Raw genomic sequence first — 17,281 nt, 5'->3', positions numbered from 1 at the left:
AAACATATTTTTAAAGGTACGTTTTAAAACATATTCAAGTTAACCACTAGCTATTTTGAATTTACAGGTGATACTGGACAATATCAACAGATGACTAGATCAATTATCAGCACCTGAAATAAGAGCGATGATCTATTTTTAAAGAAGATCCTGAATGCAAAATATTTTTAAAGTATTTTGAACATGGCCATTTCTAGGAAGAGATGAACTCTTGGCAGGGAGTTTGCAGCATAGATTTATTTGGATGCAGTATAGTATAGGTGTGCAGTAATACTGCTAGGCATAAAAAATTGTATGGGGAGCAAGGAGGTCTCATCTGTTCTTCCAGTCAAATTTTAAAAAAAGTGAAATATACTTCTGTATTTTAATACTACTCTAACTGTAGTATAACAAAATAAATATAATGCCATATTCTGGGAATTGGGAAACTTCTAAACAGATTACTTCTATTTTATGTAGGTAGGGATTAGCAAGGCTAGAAGTTTGGAAGACCAACATGCTAGACCTTGCCTGACCCTGCCCTGAATTTGTGGACTTCTTTGTGCAAAGAAACCAACTGGCATTACTTCTGCAGGACAGGTCTTTCAATGAGGCAGTAACTATTTCAGAAGCATAACCCCCCCCCTGTTGACACTGGCCTGGAATGACCATTTCTCCAAGCAGGCAATCTGTAAATAACACCAATGTTGCAATGTGAGGATGATTTTATGTGAATTTTTATATTCTTTGTGAGGCGTGTGTTTGCGTATCAGGTTTTTTAACAAAGAAAGTGAAATAATGATGAGATGCTATATATTAAAGCAGCTCTTGAGTAAAAGAGTGTTCATATTTACATTGTGTGTTTAAACGGATTTTAAATTTTAGAAGACATAGTGAAGGGGGAAATAGATGCAAGTGTATTACATTCTTAAGTCTGGATTCTCCGTGCACATATTAGTGAATTTGTCTGGTTCATAAACAATGAGGGGAGACACTGATTTCTTCTCTAGAGCCTATACATGTAAAAATAGAAATTTTGTATGTCATTGAAATTGTAAACATAAGTAGGGGGAAAAAAATATTTGGGGCTAACTTTAAAATATTTCTATATAATAAAAACCTTACTTTTGTCGAAAGTGACTACCTGCAAACAGCCACGTTGATTCAAGGGAACACTGTTTTTTAATTTTTTTTAAACTAAGAAGTGCTATTTTGCAGATTATTTTATAAATTACTGCAGTGTTGAAGCTTGAGAAATCAGTCAAGGGTTCGGTGTGCTGTTACAATATAAAATGGTGAGGAAAATAATCCTCTAGGCATTACTTGGAAAGCAAACTATGATGTGGGATTAGGAAAAGCACTGCAAATAGCAGTATCAGGTTCAGATGGGGATGAACACAGAGAAAGGAATAAAAAAGCAACTGAGGCTGCAGGAGATGCATGAGAGATTACTTTTCTGAGAACTATTTTTTTAAACAGCTGAAGCATTACCTTAAAAATGAGTACAGTCAGTGAGTGAGGATGCACCACTAGCTGATATATTGTATCTATTTCTGGTGGAAAATAAAAATACATTTTTCTTTTGCAAAACAGAACATGGTAGTTTACTTTCTATTACTACTATAGAAATACTGTAAGTTGTTTTATGTGACATATCTACAGAGGAAAAGACTTGGATACCATTAGAGAAGGGAATCTGTGCTTGTAAGAAGATAGCTCTTGGTTCCATTGTTCTTAAAGATGAAATTTAGTAAGTTCATTCCATGCCATTTCTGCCTACATTAAAATTTCAGTTATAGTTCTTTTTAAGGAAAAATTTCACCTTTCCACACACTTTAAAGTGCATTGGCAAAATCTGCAGAAGAAATAGTTTAGATTTCTTTAGTATCTGTGTTGTGACTTCAAAGGGGCACAGTTTTTAAGTGTTTTATCAAAAGTGCAATGGCTACTTTATGCTACAACCAATTTTGAGACTGTTTTCTGGACAGAAATAATAGGCAAGAAGTTCTTTCGAGTAACATATAACTTCTTAAATTTTATTACCTGATTCTGGAAACTGTATCTTTCCTTATCCTACTTCATTCCATAGCTAATATAGGATAGCTAATGGGACATTCTTTCACAGGCTTTTGTATCCATACTACTTCAGAAGTTCTTGTTAACCATGTAATAGAGAGGCTGCTGCTACCAAGCTTCTTTAAAAAAAATCTGAATTATGGAAAAATGAGTTTAACTACTGCAACATAAGATGCTGTTAATGAATCTGCCATTTTCGAAGCCTAAAGCACTATTTTTCAGGCTGTTTGTTGTTGCCAAACCATAAGGGATTTCAATATGGATAAACATGTTTTATGAACTAAAATCAGGGTTATCACTTTATGTAGTGTCTGTTACTTTTAGTATGCATATATGAAATTATGGTGGGCAGGATCAGTAAATATTGGAGCTTAAAACAGTGCATACTTTCAAAAGACAATAGGAAAAAATCTTATAGTCATCAATCCCTTTGATTCTGGTCTTGTAATGTCAATTAAATGTGTTAGGTTGAATCAGTAGTGATTTCATGTTTAGAAGTATGTATCATGCCTAAAGTATGAGATATGTTTTGGGAAAATCATAACTATTGGAAATAAATTTTAATAAAAATTATGCCAGCAGGAGGTACATGTATGTTTAAAAAAGTAATACAAGGTAGGACAGTTTAATTTCTGATTGTCATGTTTGAAGGATGAAAGAATGAGGCTTAGGAACCTCTCAAAGTTACAAGTTACTGGTCAAATAAGGAAGTCACTTGGAACACAAACATTTTTGTTGAACTGCTAACATGCCATTGCCACTACCAACAACAGGCTTAGTAAAAAGTTAATTGTGTGCCAAATATCATGAATTTATATGTACGTACTCTGATTTTTGTATTTGTCTTTTCAAGAAAACCACGGGAAGAACATTATAAAATTTTAAAACCTTGCAAGATGGAAGAGTCTTTGTAAAAGAGAGCTACCAGTGATCCCACAGGTATATTTGTGTACCCTATAGTCTGGTTTCAAAAGAAAATTATAGAATTATAGAATGCTAGTGTTGAAAGGAACCTTAAATATCATCTAGTTACAGTGCCCCCTGCATGGGTGGGGACACCTTTCACTAGGTCAGGTTGCTCAAGGCCCCCTCCAACCTGGCCTTGGACATTTTCATGGAGAGGCAGCCACAACTTTCTTGGGCAACCTGTGCCAGTGTCTCACCACCCTCAAATTAAAGAATTTCTTCCTAATGTCTAACCTGAATCTCCCCTCTTCAAGTTGAAGTTCGAATTTGAAACCTTTTCCCCTTGTCTTCTCACCTGTGTAGAAAGCCCTACCCCAGCTTTTTTGTAGGCCACCTTCAGATATTGGAAGGTCACCACAGACATAGCCTCCTCTTTTCCAGGCTGAACAACCCCAGCTTCCTCAGCCTGTCTTCATGAGGGGGGTGCTCCCGCCCTCATTTTAGTGGTTCTCTAGACACATTCAAGGAGATCTTTGTCTATTCTATGCTGGGGACTCCAGAACTGGACACAGTACTCCAGGTGGGGTCTCACAAAACCAGAGCAGAAGGGCAGAATCGCCTCCCTCAACTGGCTGTCTATGCTTGTTTTGATGCAGCCCAGGACCTGGCTGGCTTTCTGGGCTACAAGCATTCATTGATGGCTCATGCTGAGCTTCTGGTCTACTCTCATCCCAAAGTCCTTCTTAGGGCTGTATGCCATCCTTTCTCCTCCCAATCTGCATTATTTTGTGGGATTGCCTGGACCCAGGTGCAGAACCTTGCACTTGGCCCTGATGAACTTGGCCTTGTTGAACTTCATGCAGTTCACATGAGTCCACTTCTCAAGCCTGTCAAGGTCCCTCTGAACGGCATCTATTCTCTCCAGCGTGCTGACTACACCACAGTTTGGTGTCATCAGCAAACTTGCTGAGGGTGCATTTGATTCCACTGACAAAGATGTTAAACAGCACTGGTCTGAGTACCAGCCCTTGAGGAGCACCACTCATCACACATCTCCACTTGGACACTGAGCCACTGATCACAACTCTCTGGGTGGGACCATCCAGCCAGCTCCTTATCCATTGAGTGGTCCATCCATTGAATCCACATGGTTTCAGTTCAGAGATCAGAATGTCATGTGGGACAGTGTTGAATGCTTTGCACAGGTCCAGGCAGATGATGTCTGTTGCTCTGCCCTTGTCCACTGAGGCTGTGACCCCATCATAAAAGGCCACCACATTAGTCAGGCAGGACTTGCCCTTAGTGAAGCCGTGTTGGTGTCACCAATCACCCCTTTGGTATCTGCTTGCCTTAGCAGAGCCTTCAGGAGGATGTGCTCTGTGATCTTGCCAGGCACTGAAGTGAGACTGACTGGCCTGTAGTTCCCTGGGTCTCCTTTTTTCTCCATTTTTGAAAGTGGGGGTTATATTTCCCCTTTTCCATTGTAGCAGGAATTTCACCAGACTGCCATGACTTTTTAAATATGATGGACAGTGGTTTGCACCTTGGTCTGCCAGTTCTTTCAGGAGCCATGGGTGAATCCCATCAGGTCCCATGGACTTGTTCACCTTCAGGTGGTCTTAAACCTGCTCTTCAAAATGGGAGAGTGTAGTCATGGAAGCTGCAGTGGCATTAAATAAGAATCATGAATTTAGGTTAAGACTAAAAGAAGGGGGGGATGGAGAGACTTGAGGCCTAAACAGAGAAATGCCTTTTTCCAACTGGAAAAACAGTTCATCTACTAATAAATCCCATAGAGAAACAATGTCAGAACTAAGAGACAGCTGTGCTGCACTAAGGTTGATTAATTAGGGGAATTTCCGTATCACTAGCTTTTCTAGATGGGATTTGATCAAGTGTTGAGAGAAATCATCTTGCAGTCAGAGTGACTAGGGACCTGTGTTCTTCTAGGATGTGCTGGAATTTAGACAAGGAATGCAGAAAAAGCCAATAAATGATGTTGTTCTTACCTATCATCTGGAATAGTTTAGTGTCTTTTTCTGTGTTGGAAAGCAAAAATGGAGTCATAGTCTTGTGTCCTCTTGTATACAGAAGCTTGAATTATGTCTTGCTGAAATAACCTTTTGGTGCAAGGATGGGAGGAGGCCATTAGTATGTTTTGTGCCTTCTCTGGTACATTGATTCTAAATAAAGCTGCCACTACTATCTATTTAGGACAAGCACCTCAGGACCTTTAAGAGAAAAAAAGGAAGAAAACAGAGTGAGTGAATATGCTCCTAAGAGCTTATGTGAGGTCTGGTCTCCCTTCTTACTGAGATTTGGTCAACTGATTTACAGTAGCAGACTAATTTCACTGTCCATTCTGCAGTAACCTGTAGAGAAGCCTTGTTTGATTTTGGGAGATAAAGTGTTATTGTAGAATTAAATGAAATTTGATAAATTAAATACGTATCAGATTTCCTCTTTATCTCTCCTGGTTTTTTTTCTTTTCTGTCTTGTTACACTCTCCATTTCTGAAGTTTCCTTAGCACTGACAAAGTGTACTCTAATATATTAGGAGTGCAGTTTTGCTGTTACCTGCTCTCTTTAAAACACTCCTTTTAGTTAAAATATTTCCGATCTTTCTAGCTGAAGGATGAAGTAACAATATTTCAATTGGCCTTATCCTTTAAGCAAATAGTAGTCAAACTGTTCAAGTTTGTTACTGCATTTTCCCAAATTTTCACATCCCAAAACATGATTATCTTTTACCTTTCATGTTGCCAATACATATGCATTTAACTTTTCTATATTTTGGGGGGATAATGTTGGTTGTGCTATGTTTGGGACCTGCACTTTTCATGGTTGTAGTGGACAGATACAAGAAGTAGAATTTGGCCAGATCAGATATTTATGTCTGGGGAAAAAAAGATCCAGGATTTTCTTCTTGGTATATAGCTTGTACAAATTAATTACAGATGGGAAGAATTTCCCTTGAAATTATGTGTGACAGTGAGGCTGAGATCTTCTGGCAACTAGTTACGAGGAAGTTTTTAATAATACAATAATATTTGTGTAATAACTTTGCCCCAAATACATATCGTAAATTAAACATTAGTAGTTTTAAATAATATTTTCCAGTTAAGGCCCTTTAAGAAGATAAACCTATGGTTGTTCTTATTTCAAAAGGAGGATACATTGCATGTTTGGTAAGAATATGTTGTTGCAGGTGTTTGTTTATATTTTGTATTTGTACATCTATTAACAGTTTTTCATGTATTTTCATACTGCTTTTGTGCAAAATGGAAAAGGTATAAGTCTGTCATATCCCTTTGTAAAGAAAATGTTTGAACAGTTACGGACAGTGAGTTGACAAGTCCAAGATTTTATGGCCATTTTTGCAATAGCTGGGTAGCTGTCGTTAGGATAAGGCACTTGATAAAATCTGCAGAAGGTTATAACTTTCACCACAACTTGCTGTGGTTATGTTTATGTAAATTTTATCTGGAAATATCTGTGATGCTGACATTTTAGCATCAATTATAAGTGGTGACTTGTGAGGAAGTAAATCTTGGGAACATTGTTTCTCCAATTAGTAAATTCTCTAAGGCAAAGTGACTGTATCGCATGTTTTCCTCCCTCACCAGTTTTCCTGGTGTCTTCTATGGGCAGGCTTCCTAAAATCTTCATTTGTGATTGCAAACTGTATTTTTTGATAGATCATAAAGGAGCTGCAGGTACAATAGTACTTAGTTTGTTGAGCAAACGGGGGAGGTTTAGGTTGGACATTAGAAAGAATTTCTTTACTGAGAGGGTGATCAGACATTGGAATGGGCTGCCCAGGGAAGTGGAGGATTCTCCATCCCTGGAGATATTTAAAAAGAGACTGGATGTGGCACTCAGTGCCATGGTCTGGTAACTGCAGCGGGAGTGGATCAAGGGTTGGACTTGATGATCTCTGAGGTCCCTTCCAACCCAGCCAATTCTGTGATTCTATGATAAGTACAGGACATAAAACTTCTCCAAGTGCCTTTTCACTAGGTGGCTGTGCAGCCAGGCATGGCACATGTTACAGCTGTGACTCCCTGGAACTGCTGGTGTTAATGAGTCTGTGGGAATGAAATTATTTTGTCTATTATCTTTGTTAAGACTATGGAAGAATATAAGTCAATGCTGATGATAAATTACAAGCTTGACTGAGACAATTGTATTTTTATAGGAAACTTGATTGGAAATTTATATAGAGGGTGAATTGAGACTTTAATTATGACCTGCACGCCAGTATATTAATTAAATGTTGCAGATAGCCACAAAGTTAGCTCTTGCATGACTTGTTCCAGGAATCCTAAAAGAGGGCACAGTCTTTGGTTGGAGTAAAGCTTGGGGAAAAAGAGACATCTTAATGTTTGTTTTAGCATGCTTATTTAATTTTTGGAAGGAAGGTTGAGATACACAATTCTCTTTATAGCACTGCTAGCATGAGCAACTACTGGAAGTATAATAGCCCTGTCTGTGACTCCTGTTCATAGACATGAATGTGTTCCAACTTCACTGCACACACTGCTTCCTCAGGAGGAGGCTGGGAGCTGCTGTGGGTTGTAAAGTGATGCTCCCAAATGAACTCATCCTGCTGGTCCTGATTGCCAGAAGACAATTGAGTGGGTGCACTCGGTATTGGCAGGCCTGGAGCCAGATCAGGTATCATCCCTCATCTCAGGGCTTTCACAAAAGGAACAGAAAAATTGTATCATCTGCTGTGGCTAATTTGACAGAAAGGCAATAATCTGCCCACATCTGGTCTGTACTTACTCTGTGCAAATCTGGCTTCCAGAGCAATATATCTGTAACAGAGTCATCATCACAGCCAGAGTCATGTACCACATAGACACTCTGGCCAGCCTTGCTCAGTAACTAAGGATGCAGTGGCTCAGTTTACAGCAGTTCATCGACTGTTAATCCAATCACTCTGTCCTGCTAATCAAATCAGCCAGCTCCAGGAGCATGTGGTAGCAATGAAGTAACGTGGAGCTGCAGTGAGGATGAATTTTAGGATTTATACAGTATCCTAGTGTAATTTTTTAATTGTTATTTGAACTTAAAACCATGCAATAGTACAGGTTTGATAGTCTGAATATATGTGTGTTAAGCAGTTTTTCAAATTTGCCTGTTCGTGCTAACTGCAGCGAGCAATGCTCTGAACTGATGCCAAGTCAGTTCATATTGGAAATTATGCATTTTCTAATAATATGTGTCTTTTCAAGATTTTAGTGCACATGTTGCAGACCTTCAGGTTTACCTTGACATCCTCATCAAATTTGGTTTTGAATAACTGTCTTCCCAAACCTGCTTTCTCTTTTTAGTTTAAGCTAAAGTTGGCACTCTATTGTTTTCATGTGTTGTATGCTGCTATGTATTAGTTCAGTTTTTTAATGTAGCGTGCGTTTATTTTATTTACAAGGAGTATTTGAATACTGTTTATCATTGACTTCTGCAATATTTTAATATATTGAGGATATAGTAATTTATAAACATCGATTGCTTAAGGATGATCATTTCTTTCCCATTTGTAGACAGAACAGTTTCCACTTTAACCAAGGGTGACTGGTTAGATGTAGCACACGCATGTGTGCAAGACTTGAGTTTATTCTCATTTCAATCTCTGAGTTGGGCAAAGTCTACAGTAGTGATTTGGCTCACTTGGAGAAAATCAGTAGAGTAAAGCAGCTGGTGCTGTGACCCCCACCTCTACATACTCTGCTGTGCAGCACTTTTATTTTGGACTAGATTTAGTGGAGTCTCTCGGGATCAAATATCCATGCCACAGTGTGTGTGTTACTTGCTTGGACATGTGTGCCCTCTTAATTAAGGGTGGAATCATGACAGATCACACTATTACATTGCTACATTTCCATTTCCATTTTATATTTACTTCATAAAGAGTCCACATCACATATACAAAAACTTGTCTGTGAACAAAACCATTGCACAGTAAGTGGGAATAATACAGAGGGGAGAAGGGTTTGCTTCTAAATTACACTATTGCTCTGAACCAAAACACTAATATAAACATACCCTTCAGCTAACAGAACAAGGCCTTCTATATTTTACGAGGATAAAGTCGAATAGATTCTATTCTGTTAACTTTAGGTTAATTTAGCCTGAGGTGAATGTGAGGACAGAGAGGAACATGATAGGAATGGAAAATGGATTTATGATAAACAGGGAAGCACTCATTCAATATATTATTGCTTATTAATACGTTTATTTTGCTCTTTTTTTTTTTTTGCCTCTTTCACTGACAGCTGTACCTCTAGTTTAAGCTCTTCAAGTCTCCTGTAAAATTGATATATGATCTTTATAAATATATATATATAAAGATATACACAGAGTATGCCTTTTATTGAGTTTGCAAATATGCCCAAATTACGGTGCTTTAGGCTGAGAACATCCTTTTGAATTACTTTTCTTGACCTCAGCTAAAGATCTTTCATTATGGATTAGAATTGCATGTCCTTTTTCCGAGTGCAGCAGAACGAAGCATTTACTGTACCTGCCCTGCCCATAGTGTTTGTTACCCTCTGCTGAAAGTTGCAGTCTTCTTAGATGTGTCAGAAAATACCGCATATGTGGCTGGTCTCCAAACTATTTATTTCAGGATGCCTACATTAGCTCAGGTATTCTTAAAATCTAAACCAGGTCACTTTGACAGAACTACGTTAGGGAATAATTACACAACGAGTCGTGCTGACATGGGGAGGAGCTGTTGTCCTGAGTGCAGGACAGGAAGGAGCATTTGCAGTGTTGCAGTTTTCACCTGGTGCAGCTGAAGCCAAGCAGCACTGTGGTCTGCAACCTTACCTTGTGTTTGTCTGTTTTTTAAAGATGTGTAGATGCAGTATATTTTGCTAATAAAAATTAAAGTCAAAGTATCTGCTTCCTCAGAGGGAGAGAAAGCAAGATGAAGCATCACCACATTCATGGTAGGAAGGGAAATTCACTATTTTAGAGACAGGAAATCTCAGATATAATTATGGTATGTGGGATTGTAATTTGAGCACTCCACTCTTGGATTATACTTCTGAGCAGTGCATTGTTTTTCTGTGGGCTGAGCTTTTGCGTGTCATTGAGTGTCAGTATCCTATGTGGAGAACAGGATACCAGCATGCTAAATTAAACTGGGAGATGATGGTACCTTTTGCCTCCCGGAGAGTTTGCCTGATAACTTTAACTCACACTTGTTTTATCTTCCCATTTTGCTTTGATTCTCCTACAACACCAGAAAACCAATTATTAGAAGCAAATCCTGGTAATAGAGAACCTTTTCATTACTAAAAATAAATATTACCCCATGGCAGAAGCATTGGACACTGTAGAAATGGTAGTTGGCACAAACTAGTCGACACCAGCCTTTCTGGTGTGATTATGGCAAAGGATGTGGTCTTTCTCTTTCCTTGGTGCTTAGGAGGACTCTGACAGTTTTTAACTCTCTGAAATGACTCAAAATAAGATCAGAAAACACCTGCTTATGCCAGGATAGCAATAGTGGGAGGAAAACTAATACTGCCTGTGTAGATGTTACCTAGGTGATCCAGCAGGTCAGCTGTATCATCAAACCACACCATAACTGATGTGTCATGAAGTAGGAACGTAGACTTTTTTTCCCACCCAGTTATATATATATATATATTTTTTTTTTTTTTTCATTTTAGTATTTGGATATAAGTTATTAGTAGTTACATAAGTTATTATACATATATAAGTTAGTAGTTATTAGTAGCTTCTAACATAAGATTTTGAGGTTTATTGCATTGTATTTCATGTCATGTCATGTCACCACTGTATACCAAAGTGGAAGTGGATGACACGGTCAAGGTTTTTTTATAGTAGGAAAAGAGGAGTTCAAATGTGTAGCCTGTTTTTGCCATGAGTTTAAATAAGCCACTAGTTCAGAATGGAAATTCCTATTCCTGTTCTACACTCAAACCCTGTGTGTGTTGTGGAAGCATTCCAGTTTCCTCTTCCCAAATCTGGATGAGAAACCCTTATGTAGCTGTTATTGTCAGCAAAAGTATTCCTGAGCAGTTGTTCAAGTGGTTTCTAATGGACATAGACTAATCAAGCTGAGGCAATCCAAAAAGTCTCTCACTAAAGTTCTGAAGCACATGATAAACTGTGTATCACAGGTTAATTGCTATAATTTTTGGGTTGTAAATAAAACAAAAATAAGGTGTCTTCTGGAAGAGTTTAAGGGTTAGGAAAATATATCCTTTTAAACAAACAAACAAAAAATGCAGACTCAAATAGGTTTTGTTGCAGGCTTGGACAACACAGCCAAATGTAACTGTTTTCTTCATGCACTTCTATTTCCTCTGCAAGTCATCAGGTTAGGAATGGACTTTTAGGTTTCCTCTTCTTTATTTCATCACTTATCCCTGCAAGATATCTGAAAGATGGCTTCCTACTTAAAAAGGGCATGTGCTTAGTGGTTGGCCTTTCACTGTTTAGAGATGTGAGTAAAACTTTATGCCCAGTAATTGATGCTGTTTGTTATGAAGATTTCCTGCTAGAAAATAAAAATACCTTCCTAGTAATAGAGATCTTTCTCTGAGAATCATATTTTGAAAATTATTTTAGAAGGCTGAGAGAAAGCAAGACTATCGCAGTAACTTTTTTTGGCCTCATATCAAATTTTATTCATGAGTTTGTTTTGTTGGTTTTTTTAATGTTACATTTCTGGCTTAGTACTGGAATGTCTTTTTACTCAGTCTCTACTGAAAAAAATTGGAGAGCATATTTCTCTGTAACGGTTTTATTTGGGGTAGTATTTTTGTTAAAGTGTTCTTAAATTGTAGCCTCATGGAAAAAATAATTTTTTTCCTTTTGCTATCTGCATGTTTGTTTGTTTTTTTAAAGTTCAGTAACTTCACTAAGCAGCGAATAACCAGAATAAAAATACTTGTAAAGCTTTCTAACATTTTAAATAAAATTTGGGCAATTTACACTGCATTGTGCTCTATAAAATGGATTGAATAGTACAACTGAGTAGCAAGGTAAAGGTGGAGCTAGTCTGACAGGTTGCATGTGTTTTTTATTTGTGTAGTGTTGACTGGGAATTTATTTATTTATTTTTAAAGACTTACGCAAACAGAGCTATGCAACATCCTAATGCCAGGACAGCATAGTACAACACCTGCAGGGGATCACATAAAGTTCTAGGATGTACAATTATATTGCTGCTGAGATTATAATAACAGTAATCATTTAACCTCACTGTTGAAAACTAGGCAGCACATGTTGATAGCATGCCACATATTAAACTCAAGTACACTCTTAAGAGAATCTGTTGTCAAATCATATGATTTGGTAATGACATAGATACCTGTATTTTTTGTTCATTCTTCCAAGCTGTTCTGTAGATGTTCCACTTAGTTAAGTGCCACTTCAGTAAATGTTACTGGTCTTCAGAGATTCTTCTAGGTATGTGTGATCTTAGCTTACGTGTGTGCTCTTAGTTCTTGAGGGGCTAAGCACTAGGAGTGGTAGTTCATAAATAGTAATTCCACCATTAGTGTAGTAGTTCCACATAAATAGTTCCTTTCCACCACCACCATCTTTTTTTTTTTTTTTTTTTTTTTTTTTAAATAACCAAAAAGTAGGTAAAGATGGGGAAGAAAGATGTATTGGTCTCATAACTGAAATAAAGTAGGCTTGAAGGATTTATCAGAAGGAGCAGCTTGTGTAGGAAAATTGAAATAAGAAGGAGAAAACCCCAGCCTAGCCTTGCACTTAAATCTCTCTTTTTGTAAAAGAATTCCCTTTCTGCTGGACTAGCATGATTGGCATGAGTTTTGGTACAAAGCACGAGCCTGTGTCCTTGCAGCTGCCGTAGTCTGCCCTGTTTGCTTTACACCAGTGCCTGGATTCCTCTAGCCTCTGGGTCCCACGTACAATTGCAGCATGTGCATGTGTTATACTTGTGACATAAGTAGCATCTCCACTTGCAGATAAGTGAGGCATGGTAATTTTTTCAACTATGTGTATTAAAGACTCTGGATAAAACAAGTTTTCTGTTTTCAAAAGAACAGCGTGTAAAAAAATTTTCTGTTTGCCCCAATTTATGAGCTGTTACCATATTGTCCCCGCTAACTAAAGGATAGCTCACTGTAAGTAACAGATTCTTGCATATGCCTTATACTAAGCAAGCAACTTATTTAAACAATATCAAATTGATAAGTTTTACAGGGTAAACACACTGTGTTTATACAGCATATTTAAACATGATCATACCCACATTGAAGTTGGTCTCAAAACTTCACTGGGGCCAGTGCTGATTGTCAGCTGTAATATCTCCTATTTGGATGCTTGTGCATGCATGCAAAATACTTACTGAGGAACAATTTTGGAATTATATAAGGTCTCTTATGGGATGGAAGTAACAATCTGAAATTTAGAGAGCGGAATTTGCAGTCGGCAGTGAAAGTCTAAGATACAGATAAGACAGATACTACATATCATACTACTGAGATACTAAGATAAGACAGAGCTACAATAGAGTTACAGATCTATGTGGGTACTTTAAAATTTGCCTACACTTCAAAAATTATTTAGATGCAGGTTGCTCACTGGAGTTTTATATCTGCCCATGTCTAATCTTTAAATTTCCCTTTTAACAGGTAGAGAGAATTGTTGACAAGAGGAAAAACAAGAAGGGAAAAACAGAGTATCTGGTGCGATGGAAAGGATACGACAGTGAAGATGATACATGGGAGCCAGAACAGCACCTTGTTAATTGTGAAGAATATATACATGAATTTAACAGACGCCACAATGAAAAGCAGAAGGAAAGCACATTAACCAGGACAAACAGGACCTCTCCAAATAATGCCAGAAAACAAATTTCTAGATCTACCAATAGTTCTTTTTCAAAGACATCCGCTAAATCTTTAGTTATGGGTAAAGACCATGAGCCAAAAAATAATCAACTTTTTTCTGCCACCCAGAAGTTCCGGAAAAACAATGCACCATCTCTTTCTGGAAGAAAAAATGTGGATCTTGCAAAATCAGGTATTAAAATCCTAGTGCCCAAAAGTCCAATTAAGAGCCGGACGACAGTTGATGGCTTCCAGAACGAAAGCCCGGATAAAATGGACCATATAGAGCAGGATCAAGAAGACTCTGTAGCACCAGAAGTAGCAGCAGAAAAACCAGTGGGAGCTTTATTAGGACCTGGTGCAGAGCGTGCTAGGATGGGGAGCCGACCAAGGATACACCCGTTAGTGCCACAATTGCCAGTGCCAGTAACAGCCACAATCGCATCAGCATTAACAATAAATGGAAAAGGTATGTGTACAAGTTGGTCTTTTTTGTGTACATTTTTCATTTGATTGATCTTTTTTGCCATTCAGATGCAAACAAATTACCCACTCTGTTTCAGCCATGTTAAATCAAGTCTGGAGAACTTCACAGCTTTATTTTGCATAAATATATTGAATACAAAGTCATTTCGAATTTTGCCAGCTTTTGCTTTTCTTGAAGAGATTCATTGGTATTTGTGTTTTCAGAATCACCATAAGATACATCTGTGTTTGCCTTGACATTTTGTGGTAGGAGTATGCCATGTACCGCTTCCAGAGATTACATAGTTGCTTTAAGTTTTTTAAATAGGTCAAGTTTGTTATGAATATTAGCTATACAAATTCTGGGAATAGATGGATGACATGAACAGGGATTCTTCGTAACACTGTGTATATCTGCTTGGTTATAAACATTGCCTGGAAATAATCCTGTGAGAACAATGTTGGTTAAAAAACAAAGGTGATAAATTTTGTTTCACTGAATATTTGAGCCAGTTGTGGAGATACATATGGAGAGATACGTGTGGAGATACCTCCTTCCTAAACTGAATTGTGTCTTCCTTATATTTTATCAATATTTTGTTGTTTATACCTTACTAGATATTGATAGCTTAATTAGATTTGATGCCTTGTTTGCTAGTATCTCAGTAGATGGCAGTTTCTTTAGCTTTTACAGTGAAATTTTTGACACCAATGGAACCCAAACTGCTTTTACGGGAGAAAACTGTTCCCCTCACCCAGATGAAGCACTCATTTAAGTCTTTACAGTCCTCATTCTTGTGCCCCAGACTTTTGTTCTTTCATAACAGATCCAGATTGTTGTGTAGTCATGGTGCAAGCATGCTTTTGATGCTAAACTTTCAAGTGTAATATTGCATCCTCAAATAAAATGCAGCAGGTAAAATCTGCAAGTATGCTATTGATGGTGGCTTGCTGGAAAAATTGCTTGGGAATCAAGGACTGGACCTCCCTGAAAACACATTTTGAAGTAAACTGTACAGGCAAAAAATGTGTTAAAGATTTTTAGAAAGTTTGTTGGATGCTCCACTGTTGCATGCATTCAGATTTTCTGGAAAACCAAACCAAAATAATAAAAAAAACCAGCTGTGGTGGGAGAGGTTACAAAGCAGTGGACAAGGGAGAAACATGGACCTGGAGCTGTGGTGTCAGGTCATGGAACAACCCATTTTGCTGCAGATGAACTAGGTAACCATGGTAATGCACACACAGATGCCAGGAATATCTCTTCCTTTGCATGGGCTAAAGAAGGAATGTAAATCTCAGAGGATATAAGCAAAGCTGGGGGAGAAGATGCAGGAGATGCCAGTATGTGAGTATTCCCAGTAGGTGAGGTAGAGAAGTGTACTTGTGTATGTGATGGTTTTGTGTAATTTGGATGTGTTTTGGAATATGGTTATGTTTTTAGTGAAGTGATTGTTAAGCACTGCCTTTGGTGTCCTGGTGTTTGCCTCATGGCTAAAAAAAAAAAAAAATTTAGGATACAAAGGCCTCTCTTTGGTAGATGAGTAGCCACAAATGACTAAATAATTCCCATCAACCTTTCACTAGTAGGGCCCAGTTATGGGGCATCAAGTGGAAGCAGAAAGATCTGCACAGGAATGATAGTAACACATACAATATTAGCTGAGGTGGACTTCCTTGTTTCACTGAGATGTTACAGTTCCCTCAACCACAACCACCTCCTTCAGCTCTTCTGAGCCATCTTTCTGAGCTACTAACATTGAAAGCTGGCTCTGGGTATGATGTAATATGAGACTTTATTACACTTATTTTCTCATGATATCTTAAGGTGTGTATTAAAAAAAGGAGGGTCAAGGAGTTAGTCAAAATATGTGGTGGCCCAAAACTGCACAATATGTTTCCACCTGTCTGCTGCTGGAGGGATATTAGTTCAAGTACATTAGCTGAGGCTTTCCTCCTCTGTCCTGATACACTGCTGCCTATCCCCAAGCTGAGCTATACAGTCTCCTGGGAAACAGATTCTAAATATCCAAATTTGTTAGGTCTTTGCAAGCAGTTACTCTCATCTACATTTTTGGGGGATAACATTGAAATCATGCTCTAATTCTCTGACTATAACGCATGGGAAAAAAGCCACAAAATAAAAATACTTACATTTGTATCTGACATCAGTTCCCTTTCCTAGATTCTTAGGATTCCTTGAGCAGATATCTTTCTAATGGATGCCCAGGCTCCAACTCCTCTGTTCTGCATGGCGAGAGTGGACCTTTATTTAGTGGGAAGTCAAGAGAGGCAGCCTGGTCCCCTAGAGCTAACCTGGTTGTAGAGCTTCCATCTCTTCATTAAAGCTGTGCTTTTCTTGGTATTTTTATTTTTAATGTCACACTGGTATTCATTAAAATGTAGTAAAACACTGCATGCTTCCCTCCTCTGCATGCATTCTCATGGTCCTGGATCCCATTTCACTTCTTACTCACAATGGTCCTTCTGTCTTAAATGATCAACTCCACCTTGGGAATCACACGACATTAGAGGTATGAATAGTACAGAAACACTATCAAATTCATATCCTCCTTGCTGGCTTTTTATGTGGACCAGGTCTGACACATTAATAATACAGATGATAGGTCTGGCATTTGGAGCACGCTTTCCAGACTTCCCATACACCTTCTGTTAATTTTAAGAGTTCCTGCTTCCACGTGGAGGATGCTGTCAGGAAGACAAAAGCATGGTTTGAAAAATAACTTTTTACTTGAAGTGCTTTAGGAATTTTTTTTATCGAAACACTTTTCTTGAAAAAAAATTAGATCAAACAAATTGCTAATTAAAAAATATAGCTTTGAAAGGTTATTGATTTTTTTATTTCGAGTCTTTTTAAAGCAATACTGGAAAAGTAATTTCAAAATTTAATGTGAAAACAGTGTTCCTGACTTTGAGATAATTGCTATGACTGATTTGGAATTTTTTTAAATCTTGTTGTGTTTTTGTAGTCCTAGTTCAGGATG

The 17,281-nt window shown here is 37.9% G+C and overlaps 1 protein-coding gene across 3 annotated transcripts in view; it reads left to right on the top strand.

Annotated features, from left to right (window-relative positions):
• The window catches only part of CDYL (chromodomain Y like), a 105,401-nt gene that overhangs the window by 35,343 nt on the left and 52,777 nt on the right, over positions 1-17,281 (top strand). For all 3 annotated transcript variants that reach the window (XR_011724383.1, XM_071736513.1, XM_071736511.1), the window contains exon 2: positions 13,614-14,280. Coding sequence is in view for 2 of the 3 variants with exons in the window: in XM_071736513.1 (XP_071592614.1) it covers positions 13,614-14,280 (667 nt within the window). In the remaining variant the exon portion in view is untranslated. The remainder of the gene's footprint in view (positions 1-13,613; positions 14,281-17,281) is intronic.

This window comes from Heliangelus exortis, chromosome 2, assembly GCF_036169615.1.
Source record: "Heliangelus exortis chromosome 2, bHelExo1.hap1, whole genome shotgun sequence".
NCBI lineage: Eukaryota > Metazoa > Chordata > Aves > Apodiformes > Trochilidae > Heliangelus > Heliangelus exortis.
Note: the sequence above shows the minus strand (reverse complement) of the source record. Positions and strands in the feature narration are given on the sequence as shown.